At 42.9% G+C, this 15,176-nt stretch overlaps 1 protein-coding gene across 1 annotated transcript; it reads right to left on the bottom strand.

Moving 5' to 3' along the window:
• Nucleotides 1-3,186: 3,186 nt before the first annotated feature.
• G6PC1 (glucose-6-phosphatase catalytic subunit 1) lies at nucleotides 3,187-13,461 on the bottom strand. The gene is made up of 5 exons (XM_041726462.1): nucleotides 13,139-13,461; nucleotides 10,757-10,866; nucleotides 8,488-8,593; nucleotides 7,752-7,867; nucleotides 3,187-4,899 (listed from the first exon to the last, which is right to left on the bottom strand). Exons 1-5 carry the CDS (start codon nucleotides 13,366-13,368, stop codon nucleotides 4,388-4,390), a joined length of 1,074 nt encoding a protein of 357 aa, XP_041582396.1. The 5' UTR covers nucleotides 13,369-13,461; the 3' UTR covers nucleotides 3,187-4,387.
• Nucleotides 13,462-15,176: the final 1,715 nt, after the last annotated feature.

Raw genomic sequence — 15,176 nt, 5'->3', positions numbered from 1 at the left:
ATGGGTACAGGGTTTCCCCCTACAGAGTGACCAAAGATGTCTTTTTTTTTTTTTTAAGATTTTATTTATTTATTTGACAGAGGGAGAGTGTAAGAAGGGAAAGTAGCAGAGGGAGAGGGAGAGGAAGGCTTCTCGCTGAGTGGGGTTAGGGAGCCTGGGATTGTGACCTGAGCCAAAGGCAGACACTTAATTGACTGAGCCACCCAGGAACCCAACCAAAAATGTTCTAAAATTGGTTTGTGGTCATGGTAGTACAATTCTCTGAATATGCTAAAATCCATTGAATTGTGTACTTTATTTATTTTTAAGAGGTTTTATTTATTCATGAGAGAGAGAGAGAGAGAACAGGAGAGAGAGCACAAGCAGGGGGAGAGGCTGGGAGAGTAAGAAGCAGGCTTCCCAGCAAACAGGGAGCCCTATTTAGGGAGCCCTAAAACAGTATCCTAGGATCATGACCTGAGCCCAAAGGCAGATGCTTAATCAACTGAACCACCCAGGTGCCCCAAATGGCACACTTTAAATGGGTGATTTGTATGATGTGTGAATTATATCTCAATAAAGTTGTTATAAATTTTTTAAAAAGCTATTATAAATATTGTTAAAAACAAAACCTCTCAGTGTATCTGTGGTGTAGCAGCTGACTCTGGCAGCAGAAGCTATATTTTCTTTTTTTTTTTTTTTTTAAGATTTTATTTATTTATTTATTTATTCATAAGAGAGAGAGAGAGAGAGAGAGAGAGAGAGAGAGAGGCTGAGACTCAGGCAGAGGAGGAAACAGGCTCCACGCAGGGAGCCCTATGTGGGACTTGATCCCAGGAATCCAGGATCACACCCTGGGCCGAAGGTGGTGCCAAACGGCTGAGCCACCCAGGGATCCCGAAGCTGTATTTTCTTAATGGGTTTATTTTCCTAGGGCAATAGCACAATTGTATAGTGTGTGTGTGTGATCCCCAAGTGTACCACCTCAAAACTGATAGACTGCTAGAACAATCAAATTGTGCTATAACATGACATGGCTTTTGGTTTAAAACTGTCATAGGTCACTTACATTTGCTTCCATCCTGAGGACTCATAAGTCATTTCTAAAGCAAACACACCTCTGTAATTTGGGCAACAGGTCAGCAATCAGAATGTGCTGACACACTGGCTACTGGCTACTACGAATTGATCATGAGCTGACACTCTGCTCAGCTTTTCCCATCACAGATTCTAACCTTTATTTAGCATTGTCTGTTTCTCGAGGAAACAGATAGCAATCCCAAGGAAAGGTAGCAGTCCTATCTTTGTGGATTCTCTGACTTAAGCAATCTTCATGTAAGTCTCTTCATTTTCTACGCCTCTGTACATGGATCTATACTGAAAGTTCTCTGTGGTATTTCTGCCTTTTTGTTTTATCTCAATTGTAGAAACAGTAAGTTGCTTCCTGTCTGACCAGATAGTCTGAGCATGACTTTTAGATTCTTTTTTTGAAAGAAAGAAAAAAGCTAAAGTTAAACTAGTATGGTTATGCCTCTTCTAAGTTATTTTTTTTAATTTTTTTTAATTTTTATTTATTATTTATGTATTATAGTCACAGAGAGAGAGAGAGAGAGGCAGAGACACAGGCAGAGGGAGAAGCAGGCTCCATGCACCGGGAGCCCGATGTGGGATTCGATCCCAGGTCTCCAGGATCGCGCCCTGGGCCAAAGGCAGGCGTCAAACCGCTGCGCCACCCAGGGATCCCCAGTTATTTTGTAAAGTTGCCTTTGAAATATGGCATCTTCATACTTAGAAACTAACACTAGCTCACTGGGAGGATCATTCTAAGTTTTATAATTCCTTTGACCACAAGAAAACAAATTCTTTCTGGGCTGAATTCAAAGTTGTATCTGGCATCTGAAGAATGGTTTGAAACAGCTGCCAGTCTTTTTTTTTTTTTCTTTTCTTAATAATTTATTAATTTTAAGTAAGCTCTGTATCCAATGTAGGGCTTGAACTCAGGACGCTGAGATCAAGAGTCACAGGCTCCACTGATTGAGCCAACCAGAAATACCCACCAGTCTTATTGGCGCCCTTTGGTGTGAGGGGACTACAGGGTGGAGTGTGGACTCTGGAGTCAGCCTGCTTGGTGTCAAACTCACTTCACCATCCTGGGCAGGATACCCACCCTCTCTGTTTTTATTTATATGTGATGTGTGGATAAGCTATAGCCCCCACCTCACAGAGATGTTGGGAGAATTAAGTGAATTAATTGTAGAAACAAATAAAATGCATAGAACAGAGCCTGGCACATAAGTACTCTGTAATTTTATCTATTATGTGTCCTTATCAACCTCACCAACTGCTGGGGGCAGGGGCAGTATTCACTTTCTGCCAGAATCCTATTGCAAGGAACCTGGACTTGCTCCCTGATAAATCATCAAGGATGGGGGCCAGGCCTGAGCAACGAGTTCAGTTTAGACAGAACATGATCATGTCCCTTCTCCACTGGTAAGACCATTAAGGTCTCCGAGGGGCCTTGTGCCCCCTGAAGAAAACAAATCCAGTAGGAAGACTCAATTTTCCTGAATATACACATTCCAAAGTTCTGAAGTGAGTGAGCAGATTTCATCCTCAGTAGATGCAGGGTTAGGCTGATGTGTCCAGGCCTTTGGGGGTGGTGCCCAGCACCCAGAATAAAATAGATCATTTGGGGAGAAAACTTCAATAATTCCCGTGAGCATTCCTTGCTGCTATGACTTGCTCTGTTGAGACTTTCTTTAACCATAACCTCAAACCTTGCTGATGCCGGGTTCCTGGATTCCAGAGTCTACCCAGTCTTTTTCTGCTGCTATGACTTACATTCCCTGATTGCTTACTTTGGTAATGACCCTGATTGTTTGCCTTTAAGTTGTAGCTTGATCCCTTAGAGTAACTCATGCCAACCTGTGGTCTGGTAACTAATGTTCAACCTTGGCCAATGATATTGTGCCTGTGTTGATGCACTCAACTCTACTTGTGCCCCTGTGGACACTTTGTGGGTCCCCCAGCTCCACTGGTACTCCTGGCCAGCCCAAGACTTCTTTCTCCAAAGGGAAAACATAGGTACACAGAGACTAAATTATTTGTTTAGGGAAATAGAAAAAGAGCTAGAAATTTAGCTGGGCCAGAATTAGAACCTTCAGATCTCATTGCATCTAAAATACAGTAATCAGCAAGACTTCATTCTTAAATAAAATGTTGTTTTAATAAAATACTGCACATATATATTTTTCTTTTCAAAGATGTTATGACCACGATGGTTGGTGTGAATGGTATTATATGTGAACTATATAATTAGTAGCAAAAACAAGGACTCTCAAATAAATAGGCTTAAACATTTTTAAAAGACATATTCTGCAAATCAGCTGAGACTTGACAACAGGCAAGGAAGAGCTGGCTTTTCCTCCAAGAGCACTCTTGGTTGGCTTGGGATAGAGAAAGGAGTCATATTTACCCTCTAGGAATCAAAAGTAACATTGGAGTGACCTTCTGGAGAGAGGAATCCTTCCTTTCCTCTCCTTGCTCTCTCCTCACCTTTTTGCCCAAGATTTCAGAGCTTGACTAAACCATACAAAAGCACTACCCTAGAGCTGCCTTTAGGCATCTCTGTGTCCAGCAGGATGTAGAGCCAGTGGAAAGTTCTAGGGAAAGCAGAGCTAGGCTGACAAGAAGGAAGATGTAGTGTGATAGAGAAGCTGACTATATCTGAATGCTCTGACCCAGCACAAATATAGGTCATTGCAACCATTCAGAAATCCTGGTAAATGCAAAGACCATGGATATATAGTAGAAACATAGAAGAAGCAGAATTACCCCATTAACTACCTATTAGTTATGCTTTAAGTTGGTCCCCCACTATTGAGAGTCCCTTACCTAAAAATTCAAATATAATCAAAGTGATTTAGATTTTGTGTAACATAATTTGCATGAAATGCAGGATACGAAGAAGTCTTTCTTAATCCATTCTTCTTTCTCTGTCAAATCCACTGCTCCTTTCCCTTTTCTTGTAAGGATGGGGACAGGTAGAAAATCCTGAGCTGAGATCCCCAGCCTGGGATTGTGAGCTGGCCCTACCTGGAAGCCTTGCTTTTGTGTATCTAAAAGAAGAGCAAGTAAGTCTTCAGGGGAAAAAAAAATCCAGAACACCCCAACTAACAGATAAGGCTTTCTCAACTAGCCTTATTAGCTTTTTTTTAAAAAAAAAAAACAAAAAATACCAAAAACAAAAAAACAAACACCCCACCCAATACAATTAGAATTGCAAAGGAGGAAGGGGTTACCTGAGCTGACTCTAGCACCTCTGGCCTCAAAATGGGCTGGCACAAGACCCTAGCCACCTCGATGGTTGGCACAGTCATTGGCTTGAATACTGAAGACTCCACATGCCTTACAAAGACTTCTTGTCCGGCTGGTCAAGGACCCGGGCAAGGCAGTAGGGGATGAGGCTGACAGATGCCAGGGGCACTGCTGCACTCTTGCAGAAGGACAAGGTGTAGAAGATCAGCTCAGTTTGGGATGGGGGTTTCAAAGAGTCAAAGAGGTGCAGGAGGATGAGAGAGACCACAATGCAGCTGAGGCGGAATGGGAACCACTTGCTAAGCTTGCCCTTGCAGCTTTCCCTGTACATGCTGGAGTTGAGAGCCACCCCCAGGCCAAAGAGGGTCCCCACATTCTTGAGAAGGCTGGCAAAGGGTGTGGTGTCAATGTGAACCCATTCTGGCCGCTCACACCATCTCCTGGCTTTTTCCAGTGTCCACAGGAGGTCCACACCCAGCCCCTTGAGCAGCAGGTAAAATCCAATGGCAAAACTGAACAGGAAGAAAGTAATGAGAAAATATTTCTTGAGGCTGGCATTGTAGATGCTCTGGATGTGGCGGAAAGTTTCAGCAACAGCAATGCCTGCGTGGAAGAAAGAATGACTGTGAGCAATAGGGAAGACTCTGGACCTTCAGCCGCAGAGGTGGGGAGTGTTTGGAGCAATAGGTGACATATGGTCCATCCTGCCATTGTGGCATTAAATCACAGATGCTAGATTAGAGAGTCACCTGGTTTATTCTCCTATGTGACTCCAATCTGTCCTTAGTCATACACTCTTTCAGATGGAAGAGTCATGTCACATACATTCTCCCATTGCATGCATGTTTTCTGTCGGGGGTCCTCATGTTTCTACTTGAATACTTGCAGAGGTAGAGAGCTCACTCCCACTCGGGCAGCCCATTTCATGTTTGAATGGATTTGATTATAAAAAATTCTTCCTTGTGCTAAGCTGAAATGTGTCCCCCTCTAATGCCATCTGTTGGTCTTCGTTATTTCTGTAGGAGTTAAGTTGTAAAGCTACAGCCTTTTTATAAAACACATCTGAAGACAGTCTCATCTCTAACCTAAACATTCTCAGGTCTTTCATGTAACATGGCTTCTGGGTTCTTCCTCAAACATGGCACCCAGTGGTAAATGCTGCATTATTTTGTGGTTGTCATGAAACCATTACCTCCCTTGTATTCAACACACTTCTTGTAATGCTGCCATGTTCTGCTCTTACCCATCTCTAGGGGGAGAATTCTACAAGTTCCCTAAGATCTTATATTCCAGTACCTCCCACAAAGTAAAGTTTCTAATACTTAACCTAAGTCTTTTCCGCCCCTTCTAAATGGGATCTAAGAAAATACAAGTATAGTTGACTTTTGAACAACATGGATTTGAAGTAGGAGGGTCCACTTATATGCAGATTTTTTTGATAAATATATAGAGCATTGTAAATGTATTTCTCATCCTGCTGATCTTTTTTTTAAAAAGATTTTATTTGGGGATCCCTGGGTGGCTCAGTGGTTTGGCGCCTGCCTTTGGCCCAGGGCGCGATCCTGGAGTCCTGGGATCGAGTGCCCTGTCAGGCTCCGGGCATGGGGCCTGCTTCTCCCTTCTGCCTGTGTCTCTGCCTCTCTCTCTCTCTCTATCATGAATAAATAAATAAAATCTTTTTTTTAAAAAAATGTATTTATTTATTTGAGAGACAGAGAGTGCGAGCCAGCATGAGAAGGGGGGAGAGCGCAGGGAGAAGCAGACTCCCCACTGAGCAGGGAGCCCCACATGCGGCTTGATCCTGGGACCCCAAGATCATGACCTGAGCTGAAGGCAGCTGCCCAACAGACTGAACCACCGAGGTGCTCCTGTTCCTGCTGATTTTTTTTAAAGGATTTATTTATTTATTTATTTATTTATTTATTTATTTATTTAAAAGAGAGAGAAAGGGAGACAGAAGAGTGAGAGAGAGCACAAGCAGTGGGGCAGAGGGAAAGGGAAGGCCAGATGCTTTGCAGACCAGGGAGCCTGATGCAGGGCTTGATCCCAGGACCCTGAGATCATGCCCTGAACTGAAGCAGATGCTTAACAAACTGAGCCACCCAGGCGGTACACCCCTACTGATTTTCTTAATAACATTTTTTTAAAGATTTTATTTATTCATGAGAGACACAGAGAGAGAGAGAGAGAGAGAGAGAGAGAGAGAAACAGAGGCATAGGCAGAGGGAGAAGCAGGCTCCATGCAGGGAGCCCGATGTGGGACTCGATCTCCAGGACTCCAGCATCATGCCCTGAGCCGGAAGGCAGCCGCTTAACCGCTGAGCCACCCAGGCATCCCTTAATAACATTTTCTTTTCTCTCACTTGCTGTATTGTAAGAACACAGGATATAATACATATACAAAACGTGTGTTAATTGACTATTATTATAATCAGTAAGGCTTACAGTCAACAGTGGGCTATAAGTAGTTAAGTTTTGGGGAAATCAAAGTTAAATGTGGATTTTCGAGTGCATGAAGTAGGGGTCAATGCTCCTAACCCCTGCATTGTTTAGGTATCAACTTATTCAAAATTCTGAACCTAGGGGCGCCTGGGTGGCTCAGTCTGTTGAGCGTCTGCCTTTGACTCAGGTCAGGATCTCAGGATCCTGGGATTGAATCCCATGTCATCTCCCTGCCCAGAAGGGAGTCTGCTTCTCCTTCTCCCTCAGCCTCTCCCCACTGCTCGTACTGTCTCTCAAATAAATAAATAAAATATTAAACAAAACAAAACAAAATTCTGAACCTATAAGAAAGACGAACTGTAAGTCTGCAAATTAATTTTACCCAAATTAATTTTACCCTCTTTACCCAAGTAAAGAGTTTTTCTAGGACACTGTTAATTTGTCAAATTTGGTAGATTCCCTTAAAACTAAACTAAGGGCTGTGGTGCCTAGGTGGCTCAGTCAGTTAAGCATTCAACTCCTGATTTCAGCTCAGGTCATGATGTCAGGGTCCTGAGATTGAGCCCGATACCTGGCTTCACACTCAGCGTGGAGTCAGATTCATTTTCCCTCTCCCTCTGCTCCTCCACCCACAATAAATAAATAAATAAATAAATAAATAAATAAATAAATAAATCTATCTTTAAAAAAAAAAAAAAAACAACCTAAGCTAGGGGTGATTTCCAACTGAAGACCAGTAAGAAATAAGAAATATGAAAGTAAGGAAATTTCAAGATAATTCAATTGGGTAAGTTAACTTGATGTATTGCAACTTTTCTGAAACATATTTAATTGTGTCGATGTGGGGACTCCTGTAGAAATGAATAGTTTCACCCACCCTTAACTTTCAACCCTCTGAAGAGCTAACAGCATCGATTACATCCAGAACATGACTGGAATGCTGGGATTTTCATTCCAGTTAGGGAGACATGGGATAGGAGAGGAGGAAGGGAGAGAGCCAGAGCAGCTGATACCTGACAGGACTCCAGCAACAACCTGATGGGGGAAATGAGCAGCAAGGTAGATTCGGGACAGACAGACGTTCAGCTGCACGGCCCAGAATCCCAACCACAGAAGGATATTCAAGCACCTGCAACAGAAGAGGCAGTCATAACAGAACCCAGACACACATCCTTTAGCAAGAACAGCCCTGGAGGGAATGCTTGAGTCTGACAAACTTAGGTGCAGTCAGTGGCATTTTTGTAAACTGAAACCCATACACAAAAGCTCAGAGATGACCGTGTCACTTGGTGAATCCTTGCACATGTGAAGGTTAACCTCCTGATTTTATATGTGTATAATTTTAAGGATTGGCACAGTGGCTGCATGCACAGAAATTCTCTGTAGTAGGAACATCTTATGTTTCTTTTTTTGTAACCTGGACAAGGCGATTCTTTGGTTGGTCTAGAAATGGGATTTTATTGAAACCCTGCCAGTACTACATTATCTGATCATGGAAAGTTCCTTTCCCGTGTCAGGCCTTGTTTCCTTATCTGTAAAGTGAGGGGTTGCACTCATAGGTCCATTCCAGCCCTGACATTCTGTGACTCTAACGTTTGCCCTCAGCAGAGATGCCACAACTCTGCTCAGTACCAACCCAAGAGGGGGTGGGCTAGCTGTGGGGAATGTGAGGAAGAGCAAGTGGTGTGTCAGGTGCAGAGAAAGTCACCTCCTGCCCTCCACCGCCCACACCCCAGTGCTGATTCTTACCGAAATCTGTAGGTTGGCCTTTTTCTCCCCCGAAAGATAGAAAGGGTGGATGTGACCATCACGTAGTATACACCTGCTGTACCCATGGCATGACCAGAGGGACTCCCTAAAGGGTGAGGAAGAGATTAATGGATGAACTAAAGGTGAAAAGTCTCCATCTGGGACACTTCTAGGGGTTGTCCTGTATCCATCCATCCGTCTGTCCATCCACCACCCATATTTCCATCCTTTCATCCACCCATCCACCCATCCTGCCATCCATCTATTTATCCATTTAGTCATTTATTAAACAAATATCTATTGGGCTCCTACCACCTGACCAGAACTGTAATAGGCTCTGGAGTGTGTATGTGTGTGTGTGTATACAGTGGCAAGTAAAACCAGAGAAGGCCCCAGCTCTTATAGTTAAATACAGTCTAGAAACTACACCAAGAATCAGGATACTGAGTGTGTAACTGCAAATCAATCTGGCCTCCATCACTTCCTCCACTCTTGCTACTCACTCTTTTCCAGTCTTACTGGCCTCATTCCTCTCCTTTAAACATACTTCCACCTCAGAGTCTTTGTGCTATTGATCTTTCTGGCCAGAAATATTTTCTACCAGAAATTTACTTGCTAACTTCCTTGGCTCCTTCAAGTTTTTGCTCAAACCTCTCCTTCTCAGGGAGTCCTACCCTGACCATCTTACTTAATACTTCAACCAATACTTCCTGATCATTCTATCCTGAAAGATAGAAGGTCTTGAGATATGCCACCCAGATTCCCTTCTAGACTGAGGAACTTATTTTTCCAGCTGTTGAGAATGTGGTCATGGATGGCCCTCAGCTCTCATCCCTCTCTGAGCATTGCCCTGGACTAAACAGAGCCATTTTGATCAGGGTTACCATCTCCCCAGGGGCAGCCTACACCCAATCACCGCTCTATATTGGGGCATAAGGGCCTGATTCTCCTGACTCGATTCAGGGCAAACTCTGAAAGGCCGTCCCCAGTTTCAGAACTCCCCTGTAGGAATGGTTGAGACCAAATCTGAGTTAGACTTCTCCTGCCCAGTTGGCTACTGTTCCTTCCTTCCACATGCGTTGCTCCTGCATGCTCCTGTTGCAGACAGGAGCAATGCATGTGGAGTATGAGCTCCTGTGTGCTAATCTAATCTGAATCTGCTTTCCAGGGAATGTCATAGATAAAGCCTTGCCTTTACTTTTCTCCTTTTCTTCTTCTTCCTCCTCCCCCTCCCCCCTCCTCCTTCTCTGTTCCTTCCCCCTCCTTTCCTCTTTCTATTCTTCTTTCTCTTCTTCATCTTCATTAATGTCTTCTGATATCCTATATATTTTACTTGTGTATTATGATTTTGTATATTGTGTGTGCATGTGCATACACACACCATTCAAATTTCAGCTGCACAAGGGCAGGAATCTTTGTCTGTTTTATTCACTAAGGTACTCCAAGTACCTAGAACAGTGTCTGGCACAGAGTAGGTGCTCAATAAATAACATCTGAATGAACAAATATCCTCTAAAGTGAACAAATTGTTTGTGAGAACAAATAGCTAAGGGCCATGCCCTAGTTTGGGAGTCAAGGTTAGGGTCCCTGAGGAAGGGATGCCAGCATGAGACTTAAGGGTGAGTGAAGGTGTTGGATATTCCAGTGTCTACTAAGAAGGGAAATCTATCATTTGATTGCACAGCTACTTGTCCAGGCCTCAGGGAAGGATAGCCAAGGGCTTAGGCTTCTACTGCTTTCTCTCCAAGGACAAAGGGCCATAGTACAGTTACTCTCTTAGGTCCTTTGCCCAGAACAGTACCCTTGTCTCTCTGGATTAGCAATTTAGGTTCTGGAAATATTGGCAGATTTCTAAAATAGCAGTAACGTGTTATTCAGGGAGACCTTCTTGAATTAAATTAAATGGAGTTGTACCCGGGACACCTGGGTGGTTTAGCGGTTGAGCATCTGCCTTTGGCTCAGGTTGTGATTCTGGGTCTGAGGGTGTGATCCTGGAGACCCAGGATCGAGTCCCACGTCGGGCTTCCTGCATGGAGCCTGCTTCTCCCTCTGCCTGTGTCTCTGCCTCTCTGTGTGTCTCTCATGAGTAAATAAATAAAATCTTTAAAAAAAAAAAAGAGTTGTACCCAATTGAAGACCATGATTAAAGCTTGAAGGAGTGGCTCTCCTCATGTCCCCTCAAAGACAGCTTTGTCTACAATGAATGCTGATAGGTGGCTACAGTGAACCAGGTCCACCCAGCTTCTGTCTCAGGGGCTGGGACTCTCACCTGGTCCAGTTTCACATGTAACTGGAAATTGCTTTATCAGTGGCACAGAGGTGTTGCTATAGTAGTCGGTGTCCATGACCCACCAGTATGGACGCTGTCCAAACAGAATCCTGTAAAAAAGCAGAACCAGTATCTGGAGTTACTGAAAGAACCCCTTTAAAAAATTATTTAAATTCCATTTGCCAATATATAGTATAACACTCAGTGTTCATCACATCACATGCCCTCCTTAATGCCCATCACCCAGTTACCCTGTTCCCCCACCCACCTTCCCTGAAAGAACCGTTTTGTCTGAAGCCCACACTTCTGAGACGAGAGAGTCATTTGAGGAGAAGATTCATGTGATCCTAAACAGAAAACTGTTAGCTTTGGCTGCCTCCAAGAAGAGGAACTGGATGGCTGGAGAGCAGTAAGGGAGGGAGACTTTTTCTGGTACATCCTTTATATAACTTTTGAATTCTGAACCATTTTGATGTATTATTTATTGAAACAGAAATAAACCCAAGATCCTAAAAATCCATATTAATGGGGACACCTGAGTGGCTCAGCGGTTGAGCATCTGCCTTCAGCTTGGGACATGATCCCGGGGTCCTGGAATGGAGTCCCACATCGGGCTCCCTACGAGAAGCCTGCTTTTCCCTCTGCCTCTGTCTGCTTCTCTCTGTGTGTCTCTAATGAATAAATAAATAAAATCTTAAAAAAATACATATCAATGGAAGCTATGTGACTTTTTTTTAAAACCTCAGTAAGAATTTGTCCTGGAAGGACGCATACAGAACTACAGTTTGCAACTTGGACTTGTAAATCCTGCCAGGTCCCTATACTCTTTCTTCAGGTCTCAGAGAGTCTTGGGTATCTTCTGACATCAGAGAATATGCCCTAGCCCCAGGGACAGGCACCATCAGGAGATATGGCCTCTTTGCTGCAGGAATTGCTCTGTGTAGGGACATAGATAGCTTCTGGCACTCACTTTGTATCCTCTCTGCCTTGGAGCAGGGTAACTCAGACTTCCCTTTAAAAGTACTAGATACGTTTTTGTTGTGGAAACAGGTGTCAAGGGTCAGTCCCTCCAGGGGTGAAATAGTGATTTTTCACCGAAATCAGACAGCCACTAACTCTGACCTGCGCCAACTCAGAGAAAGTCCATGGTTCTTCAACTGAGATCAGATGTTTAAAATACACTTTATCTGTTTAATTTTTAGGGTCATGCTGTTGAATAGGGGACATTACAGACGAAAATTAGTAGATTTTTCAATAGAGGTTTCAGAACCACATCGATATGCCTTGAGCCTCTCAACCCAAGACAATTTCTTTTTCTTTTGGACACTAAAGGATGTTATTGTTTATGGCCAAAGAATATTAGAGCTAGAAGGGTCTTCAGAATCACTTGACAGTAGACATAGATAGTTTAGGGATGGTAAAGGTTTTAGCTGGCCCAAGCTCTTTATTTTCTAGATGAGGAAATAGAGGCCAAGCCACTAATGAGCTAGAATCATATGGTATTGGCTGACAATTGTAAAATATTCAGGATTTTTGCAAGCTTGACCCATCAAAAGTGGCCCCAATAGGAATATATACACCAGAGAAATTGACAAACATTAAAATTTGGCTTCCTCCTACTCCCTGAAAAAGTCAATTTGTCAGCAATGAATACAGCATAATCCTTAAGAGCTTTGCCTCTGAAACTAGCCTGTCTGGCCTTAAAATGCTGCCTCTGCCTTTGAACACCATGTGGATCTAGTTCTGGTCCCTTATCTTAATGGCTCTGTCTCTTCATCTATAATACAGTAGTAACTACCTCACAGAAAAGCACTTGGCACATGGCCTAGTACCTACTAAATGTTCAATAAATGTTAACTAGAATTATTATTAAGCTCCCAAGGATAATTTAAGTTTACAGATTGTAAGACAGAAACTCAGAGAGTTGCTTTGACTTTCCCAGGACATACAGCTGGTAGGTGGCCGAACAAGGGTTAGAGCCCAGTTCTTTGGGTTACTTCTCCTTTCTCCATGCAGTGGGTTTTTAAATTATATACTTGTTTCTTGTTTTCATACATCATCTTTCATACACCTATCTTTATGTTACCTATTCTGCTTCAAAGTAATACAACTGTGCTTTTTGCTTATAGCCTATATACTTTAGACTTTTCACTAAGTCCGGCTGGCCTTCCATCCATATGAAATAGCCTTGCCTGTATCTTCAATTCATCAACAAGATTTTCGCTGTCTTCCCTCTTTAGGTAGATGATCCAGAGTCAGGAGGGGAGTAACCTGTGGCTTCCCGACTAGCACGGAGAAGGCAATTTCCGATGGACAGACATTTCCAGAGAGAATACCAGCCTCTTCCCTTGCCGATCTCCTCTCTGTCTGGCTCTTACTCACCACTTAAAGACGAGGTTGAGCCAGTCTCCAATCACAGCTACCCAGAGAAGTTTGATGCCCACAGCTTCACGCAGATGGAACCAGATGGGAAAGAGGACATAGAAGGCATTCCTGAGGTCTGCAATCACTGACACCAAGATGAACCAATCCTGAGAGTCCTGGTAATTCACCTGGAGGTAGTGCGTTGACTGGATTCCAAAGTCATGGAGCACATCCATTCCTTTCTCCATCCTTACTCCCTGGCTCCTCAGGCAGCCTACAGCTGAGCCTTTGCAGCTATTACAGACTTGGTGGAGATTGCTCTGCTATCAGCCTGCGCCTTGCCCCTGTTTTTATACACTCTGTATCCAGTCTGCAGGTCAACCCAGCCCTGATCTTTGGACTCAAAAACCACTTTTGTCTAAAATCTATTGATCAAAGGTACATCACCAGGAGGTTGATGCAAACATGTTCAGGGTGATTTACGTAAAATAGAAAAACAGGCACACAAAAACAGCCTGATCTGCCATGTACTTGGCAGGGCCAATGATTAACTTTGGCATGCTACTTGATAGTGCAAGGGCTGCCCTCCTGGCTCCGAAACTGGGCCGGAGACATAGGACAGAGTCTAAATCTGCCATGGTTCTTGCAAAGACCCTGATTTTCTGTCTGCAAGTGCACTTATTTGAGGACAAAGAAAAGTCTTGGTACCCTAGTGAGCATGTTTTAAACATATTACTTTTAAAATATGCTAAGTTCGGGGCACCTGCATGGCTCAGTGAATGAACATCTACCTTTGGCTCAGGTTGTGATCTCAGGGTCCTGGGATTGAGTCCTGCATCAGGCTCCCTTCAGGGAGCCTGCTTCTCCTTCTACCTGTGTCTCTGCCTCTCTCTGTGTGTCTCTCATAAATAAAATGTCAAGAAAATATATTCGCTAAGTTCTATTGTACTGGGAACCATCACCTTGCTGGTCTATTATTAACTGCATAGTGTCTGTGAAGTGCCTCTGGTTTGGGAGATCAAACCTTCTTCTTAGTGTTGATTCTATATATTTTAGGGCCAGGAAGTAATCATCTTTGAATGCACTGATTAATTCATGCAATGTCCTCCAAGTTAGGACCTTTGGGGTTTTAACACATAAGTTTAAGCAGTAGAATGAATGTGTGTTCATGCAAAAACAATGTAATGAATATGTGGTTCTAAATAATAAAACTAGCAAATTGGTGACTGGGGACTCTGGAAAGGACTACTGTATTATTTTAAAGTGTATTAGAATGTAGCTGAAACTGATGTTACATAATGAAACTAATCTAACATTAGTTTCAGGTGTACAACATAGTTATTCAACATCTCAGTGCATTATGCTTTGTTCACCACAGTATAGCTACCACCTGTCACTGTACAACACTGTTACAATACCATTGACTATATTCCCTGTGCTGTACCTTTCATTCCAGTGACTTACTCATTCCATGAGGTCTGGAAGCCTGTATCTCCCGTTCCCCTTCACCCATTTTCCCCATCCTCTCACTGCTCCTCCTCTTGGGCAAGTATCAATTTGTTCTTCAAATTTTTGAGTCTGCTTTTTGTGTTTGTTTACTCATTTGTTTGGTTTGAGTCTGCTTTTTGTGTTTGTTTACTCATTTGTTTTGCTTTTAAGACCCTACATATAAGTGAAACCATATGATATTTGTCTTTCTCTGTCTTATTTCACTTAGCATAGTACCCTCTAGGTCCATCTGTGTTGTGACAAATGACAAGATCTCATCCTTCTCTGTGGCTGAGTAATATTCCTCTATGTGTCTGTGTGTGTGTGTGTATATCTTCTTATTCATTTCTCTATCGTTAGATAGTTGGTTTGCTTCCATATCTTAGCTATTGTAAATAAAGCTGCAATAAACATAGGAATGAACATATCTTTTTGAACTACTGTTTTTGTTTCATTTGGGCAAATGTCCAGTAGTGGAATTACTGGGTGGTATGGTGTTTCTATTTTTAAATTTTTGAGGAAGCTTCATAATGTTTTCCACGGTGGCTGCACTAATTTACATTCTCAC

Source organism: Vulpes lagopus, chromosome 12 (genome assembly GCF_018345385.1).
Source record: "Vulpes lagopus strain Blue_001 chromosome 12, ASM1834538v1, whole genome shotgun sequence".
In the NCBI taxonomy this organism is placed as follows: Eukaryota; Metazoa; Chordata; class Mammalia; order Carnivora; family Canidae; genus Vulpes; species Vulpes lagopus.
Note: the sequence above shows the minus strand (reverse complement) of the source record. Positions and strands in the feature narration are given on the sequence as shown.

Coding starts and splice junctions, on each gene's coding strand:
- G6PC1 (XM_041726462.1), bottom strand. CDS start 13,368: ATGGAGAAAGGAATGGATGTGCTCCATGACTTTGGAATCCAGTCAACG. Junction 8,594..10,756: donor TACATGTGAAACTGGACCAG/GTGAGAGTCCCA, acceptor CTCACCCTTTAG/GGAGTCCCTCTGGTCATGCC. Junction 7,868..8,487: donor AGGCCAACCTACAGATTTCG/GTAAGAATCAGC, acceptor CTTCTGTTGCAG/GTGCTTGAATATCCTTCTGT.